Source organism: Colletes gigas, unplaced genomic scaffold, assembly GCF_013123115.1.
Source record: "Colletes gigas isolate AHSC1104 unplaced genomic scaffold, ASM1312311v1 Colletes_gigas_Sc00150, whole genome shotgun sequence".
In the NCBI taxonomy this organism is placed as follows: Eukaryota; Metazoa; Arthropoda; class Insecta; order Hymenoptera; family Colletidae; genus Colletes; species Colletes gigas.
In genome coordinates, this window is record NW_025106774.1 from 29,738 (window position 1) to 36,970 (window position 7,233).

Consider the following 7,233-nt stretch of genomic DNA (forward strand, 5'->3'; position numbering starts at 1 on the left):
TTATATATGTTTTAAATGAGAATATATTGTTACAATAGAAAAATATATTGTTTTTTTTTAAACGTCGAATCTTAGATTATGCGAGGAGAGAAGGTGGAAGACGGGTAAATAAAATTGGAGAAATAATATATGTTTTAAATGTGAGAATATATTGTTACAATAGAAGAATATATTTTTTTTTTTTGAAACGTCGAATCTTAGAATTATGCGAGGAGAGAAGGTGGAAGACGGGTAAATAAAATTGGAGAAATAATATATGTTTTAAATGATACTATATTGTTACATTTTTTTTATGCGAGCATCAACTACAATATCATTGATGGCGCATCCTAACAGTTCACAATCTACAAGATAATCCTTGCAGTAATATTCACTGTCGCGTATGATTTTAGCAGCACAACGTGTATCTAATGTTTCGGAGACAGCATCGCTTTTTTGTTGCAGCACGTTAACAAAAGTTTTAAATTTTGTCCTCACTTCTTCTGCAGTTTGATAGAGCCGCGGATACACATAGCTTACACACGGCTCAAGATTAAATAAAAATGTTACTGTATTCGGTTTGAAATACAGCGACTTAGTATCCATTGTCATCTTTACAATCGGTGAATCATACATGTGACAAAATTCCACCGTTAATTCATGAATCCGCATCAATGATGATCCGGGCAATTGTGCACGTTCCTCGATGGTTGTACAGCTGTCGAATAGTGTGTTCCATGTATGCCATGGTATTATGAGATGATTCCCACGATTATCGCCGAGAAGAATTTCTACATCGGCTATAGGACCTACTCTGATTCCAATTTCCAAATATTTGCTGCCCGAGGATGTTAATGCGTATCTTCTGACCATGACACGCGATGGTTGGCGCGGCCTAAAAGCATAATCATGAAAATTACCTTTTTTCATGAAAAAACATAAATAAATAAATAAAAAATTATGAAAGGTTACCTGTTAAATGTATTCTCCTTGCATGGAGATACACCATCATCTTGCACGATTGGAACGTAATAACGCATGGCACTGGTACTACACATTTTCTTTCAGAGCACTATTTGTTCCGTCGAAAATTCAGCGAAGCTACTGAGCGACTGATGGAATAGCGTCCGGGGAGACGGCTTAAATAGAGGTGCAATCCCCACCACATTTTATTCTAAAGCTACCATTTTTTTTTCCATAATGCTTTTGTTCAATCTTAACATCGCAGCATATCGCGCGATTGCATGTAACTTGGGCCTCCAAGGATAAAAGTCTCGACACGTGTTGAATGTAATATAATATCTGTGGAAGCGCTGAATCTTAGAATTATGTGGAATCAGTAGAAACTGTGTTGAACGATCTTGCGCACTAATTCGTCATACGAGTGAATCATGGAAAGAATTATGCGATATCAGCAGAAACTGCATAGAACCATGTTGGCATGCAATGCATTTGAGGGAGGGGGCGAGACACCGAAACAGTTAGGCAGAGATACCAAATCCCTGTGCTGGTATAAAAGCACGCTTTAAACTGCACAAGGCCTCAAATAGTTACAACGTGTTGCATTGAAAAAAAAGGATATTACATTTACATTTATATTTACGTTTACGTTTACGTTTACGTTTACGTTTACGTTTACGTTTACGTTTACGTTTACGTTCATCCTAAATTCGAATTATATCGAACCGCGCAACTTCCTCCAGGATGCAGAGACCATTGTGCTGGAGCATGTTCGGGACACTTTGAGGAAACATCGAAACCTCAAAGTGAACACGGTGTTCAACGGCGAATTTGTGGCAGGTGACAAGCATGCTTGTAAAAGCATCAACACCCGAAACTGTGAACTCTTCCACACATCCGATCTGCAGGAGTGGTACCAGCGATGCGTCGTCGAATCCACCCTGGCATCGCTGGAAGAGTTCCAGGAACGCGACAGCGGATGGGCATTGGCGAGAATCATGAATCTGACCGTCAATGTCAATAAGTATAATCCACTCCGCGCGGGGTGTCACTTCAAGTTGCCGCGAGAAATCATGCTGAAGAGGGCAACAATAAGCATACAATCCTCGGACAACGCATGTTTCGCGTGGGCAGTTGTCGCAGCTCTACATCCAGCAAAAAATATCCTGAACGTCCAGGTTCATACCCGCAGTATACGTCGATCCTAAATCTCCAGGGCATTGAGTTCCCAATGTCTCTGGGGTATATTGGGAAGTTTGAACGGCTGAACGACATCTCCGTCAATGTCTACAGCTTCGAGGAGAAGATGAAGAAGGGGCCAACAGTCTTCCCGCTGCACCTCACCAGCCAGAAGAGGGATAGACATGTAAACTTGCTTTACACGCCGAATCAAGAGCACGGCGATGTAGGGCACTTTGCATGCATTAAGGACTTGTCCAGGCTGGTGGGCATGCAGCTGAGCAGGCACAAAGCCAAGAAATTCATCTGCGATCGGTATGTATAAAAAAAATTTATGAAATGTTTAAAAAATGTTGAAATATATGTGAAATTAAATAAATTTTTTTGGGGGTTTACAGATGCATGCACTACTTCGGATCTACCGAGAAGTTGGAGGTGCATTCGCTGGACTGCGGGCAGATAAACAACTGCGCCATTCTGCTGCCCAGCGAAGGCGACAATCTGCTCAATTTCAGCAACCACGATAGGAAGGAGCGGCTCCCTTTCGTGGTATATGCAGATCTGGAGTGCATCATCGCAAAAACGTTGGACAACCAAGCGGGTGATAATAAATTACATACATATCAACACCACAATGTACACAGCATTGCATATTATATGCATTGTTCATATGATACATCACTGTCGATGTATCGATGTCGCCGCGACACAGATTGTGTTTCATGGTTCGTCGACGAACTTAAAAATTTTGCAAACTTTGCCAAACCTATTCTTACCAGTAATGTTCCCATGCTGGATTTAACTCCCGAACAGTTGACGACATTTCGCAATGCAGCACATTGTCATATTTGCGAAGAACCATTCAAGGCTAGCGATGTACGAGTTCGCGATCATTGCCATCTGTCCGGACGGTTCAGAGGCCCAGCACATTCGGAGTGCAATTTAAATTATAAAAATGTGTTTTACATCCCCATAGTTTTCCATAATTTATCCGGCTATGATTCGCATTTCATTATCGAGGAAATAGCTACCGCTTTCGAAGGTCACATTGATGTATTACCTATAACTAAAGAAAAATATATTTCTTTCACAAAACATGTTGAAGATACGGATGAATCAGACTCGCAAAATTATATTAAATTACGATTCATCGATTCATACAAATTTCTAAATACCAGTCTCGACAAATTAGCATCTTTTCTTAACACAGATCAATTAAAAATTTTGCGATCCCAATTTGGAACATTATCCACTGAAGATTTCAATTTATTGACGCGAAAGGGTGTCTTTCCATATGAATACCTTGATTGCGCGAACAAGCTGCAGGATCCATGCTTACCACCGCGCGAGTCATTCTACAGTTCGTTAACGGGCGAGACTGTATCAGAGACCGATTACGCACACGCCGAGACAGTCTGGCAGCGTTTCGAGATTAGAACCTTGGGCGAATACAGCGATTTGTATTTGAAAACTGATGTCTTGTTATTGGCAGATATTTTTGAAAATTTTCGCGAAAGTTGTATCAAGAGCTACGGATTAGATTCAGCGCATTACTATACTCTACCTGGTTTCACATGGGATGCAATGCTAAAACATACCAAAATTACATTCGAATTGCTCACAGACATCGATATGGTCATGTTTATCGAACGCGGTATACGCGGGGGCTTAAGTCAATGTTCCGGAAGATACGCACATGCCAATAACAAGTACATGTCATCTTACGACGCATCGGAAGAGTCATCGTACTTGATGTACTTTGACGTGAACAATTTGTATGGATGGGCAATGTGTCAGCCTCTACCATACGCTAAATTTCAATGGGTCGAAGATGTTGTAAATTTTGACGTATCTTCAATCGGTGTCGATTCGCCCACGGGATACATTCTCGAGGTAGATCTGGAATATCCGCAACGTCTGCACGATGCTCATGCAGATCTGCCGTTCTGTCCGACGCGTGCCAAACCACCTGGCAGCAGGCAGGACAAGTTACTCGCGACGGTATACGATAAGCAGCGTTACATAATCCATTATCGCAACCTGCAGCAGTGCACGCGTCACGGTCTTCGTATTACAAAGATACACCGCGTGCTTCAATTCGCTCAATCTCCCTGGCTCCGCGATTACATCGAACTCAACACACGATTTAGAACAAGCGCGACAAACGACTTTGAAAAGAATTTGTACAAATTGATGAACAACGCAGTATTCGGTAAAACTATGGAAAATGTACGAAACCATGTGGATGTAAAACTTGTGACACATTGGGAAGGGCGATATGGCGCGGAGGCAATGATCGCGAAACCGAATTTCCACAGCAGAAGTGTTTTTTCGGAAAATTTAGTAGCTGTTGAATTGCGAAAACTCGAGGTGAAATTCAACAAACCGATATACGTGGGTATGTGCATTCTGGACATATCAAAACTTTGTTTGTATGAATTTCACCACGAGTACATGTCTCCTAAACACGGGCAAAATTGTAAAATTCTATACACCGACACTGACAGTCTTATTTATCACATTCGGTGCGACGATATCTACGAGTCTATGAAGCACAATATCGATAGATTCGACACAAGCGATTATCCTACCGACAATCCATATAATATGCCACGCGTAAATAAGAAGGTTCCGGGGCTGATGAAGGATGAAAATAACGGTGCGATAATGACTGAATTCATAGGTCTTAGAGCGAAAATGTATGCACTTCGCGTAGACGGCAAAAAAGATACGAAGAAGGCGAAAGGCGTCAAGACCAACGTCATAGCCAGAACGATAACTTTCGTCGACTACGCGCAGTGTTTGCGCAAAGAGATCGAAATGGTTCGCAGACAATCATGCATACGGTCTAAATTGCACAAAGTGTACACCATTTCGGAATCCAAAATCGCTCTAAGTCCGTATGACGACAAGCGATATATCGTACCCGATTCGACCGACACTCTGCCCTGGGGACATTATAATATACCGTTGTAAAATAGAAATTATTATTATTGTATTTATTATAAATAGTGGAATTTATTGTATAATATAAAATTGTTTACAAATTGTCCGCAAATGTATAGAAATTAGTATTTATTAACTCATTCATATAAATAGTGGGATTAATGTGTAAAATAAAAGTCGCCACTCATGTATATGTATATGCATCATTGTATTTTATTGAACCATGTATTATTTTACAATACATTATTTTTATTTATCCAAGAATTGTGTGATTTATCAAAGCCCAACCACTTGACATACACCTTATCCCCCTTTCTACGCAACACTCTTTTCCACTAGACGTGTTTGCGGTACCGTGAGGTGGTCAATCGTCATCGACACGTCGGTGGAAAAGCAACGTCTGCGGCACAATGATTGATGTCGATAGTCTGGAGATTAAGGATCGCGAGAGAATAGCGAAGGAAATTGCAAAAACCAGTGATTCCATTCGCAAGAAACATCAGGCTTTGAAGACTGGCAAAATGGAGGAAGATATCGCGTTGGAGAGATACTTTAAACCTGTTGTCGATCCCTTAAAACATATTGTGGAAAATACAACAGCGACAAAAGCTGACATGCCATCGCTGACGAGCACGAACGTTGAAGGGAATGAAACATTAACATATGTAGGATATTTGTGTTGAATGTTTGTGTCACGCTGCAGTTCGGTTCGGAGATGTGTGTTGAATGTTTGTGTCACGCTGTAGTTTGGAGTAATGTTAAGTTATGTGCAAAAGGATTGAGTGTGTTTTGTTAAAAAAGAAGGGGTTACCAGGGACAGCGAACAACGGGGAGAGAGTAACGAGTGATTGAAAGAGACAGACGTGATTTGAATTTGTGTGGATAATTAACGAGATTTTGATTTGTGTAAAAAGATTGTGTGTTTGTTGTGTTTCAAATTCGTTCATTTAGTTATATTATTTGTACATTTGTTCCAAATACAATTCTTTTTCGTTAAATCCTACAAATTTGGGGGCTCGTCCGAGTCGATCGAGAAGAAGAATTTGTGAAGGAACATTTTACATATATATAATTCTAGAAGAATTCTGAAAAGTTACGTACTTTCAGTATGGAAACTTTAGCTCAAATCGGGAAAATTCAGTACAAAATTAATAACGCATCTGTAGCGAGTATAAGAGCGTTGCATAAATTAATTTTTGAAACTGAAGGTGATCGAAGAAATCGAAGACGCATACGTGATTTTGAAGGCTTTCAATTTCAGACAGATTCAGTAGAACATAAAGCTAAATTAACATATGCTACTGGTTTAAGTTATGGCGATTTGGTATCTTGTTGTAACATCCTAGACCTGGATTATAGAGGATCTCGAGAAGATTTGATTCAGAAAATTTGTTCTGGGTTAATGGATTTACGTTCTCTGTGTTCCACTACAGAAGGTGATCCTGAAGACGATGAAGTTGATGAAATCATTGAAGATGTTCACGGTGAGAATGTTGAAACATCTATTATACTTGAAGATATAAATGATAACAATACTACGCATTTCTCTTCATTAAATAAACGAGATCACTTAAAATTTCCTATGAGTTATCGTGATGTAGAAGATTGTGTTCGCCAGTTTGATGGTACTGGTGTATATTCTGTAGAAAGATGGATTTCTGATTTTGAAGAAGTTGCAATATTGTTTCAATGGTCTGAGTTAGAGAAAGTAATTTTTGCAAAGAAGTCTTTGACAGGTATAGCAAAATTATTTATTCAGAGCGAAGGTGTTATCACAACGTGGAGAAAACTTAAATCTCTACTTCGTGATGAATTTTCAAATAAGATTAATAGTGCTCAATTACACGAAATGTTGGTTAAACGAAAAATGAGGAGAGACGAAACTGTTCAAGAATATTTTCTCAAAATGAAAGAATTAGCTTCTCGCGGCAATGTAGAAGATGATGCTCTAATTAAGTACGTTATAGACGGAATACAGGATGATATTAATAATAAACTTGTTTTGTTTGGAGCCAAAAAACTGCAGGATTTTAAGAATTGTCTTAAACTTTACGAGACGATTCGGAACGCAAAAAGATTAGAGCAAACAGACGGTTATGGACGGCGGAAAGAAGAAATCAAGACAAGAATGGAATCATCGAAGGCGTATACATCAAAGAAGATTGAAGG

At 39.6% G+C, this 7,233-nt stretch overlaps 2 protein-coding genes across 2 annotated transcripts; one reads left to right on the plus strand and one right to left on the minus strand.

The window, feature by feature from the left end:
- Nucleotides 1–241: 241 nt before the first annotated feature.
- Nucleotides 242–1,084, minus strand: LOC122404281. Its single transcript, XM_043408218.1, has 2 exons — nucleotides 952–1,084; nucleotides 242–874 (listed from the first exon to the last, which is right to left on the minus strand). The coding sequence occupies exons 1-2, from the start codon at nucleotides 1,035–1,037 to the stop codon at nucleotides 280–282; spliced, it is 681 nt and encodes a 226-aa protein (XP_043264153.1). The 5' UTR covers nucleotides 1,038–1,084; the 3' UTR covers nucleotides 242–279.
- Nucleotides 1,085–2,115: 1,031 nt separating this feature from the next.
- Nucleotides 2,116–5,294, plus strand: LOC122404280. Its single transcript, XM_043408217.1, has 2 exons — nucleotides 2,116–2,433; nucleotides 2,517–5,294. The coding sequence occupies exons 1-2, from the start codon at nucleotides 2,171–2,173 to the stop codon at nucleotides 5,092–5,094; spliced, it is 2,841 nt and encodes a 946-aa protein (XP_043264152.1). The 5' UTR covers nucleotides 2,116–2,170; the 3' UTR covers nucleotides 5,095–5,294.
- Nucleotides 5,295–7,233: the final 1,939 nt, after the last annotated feature.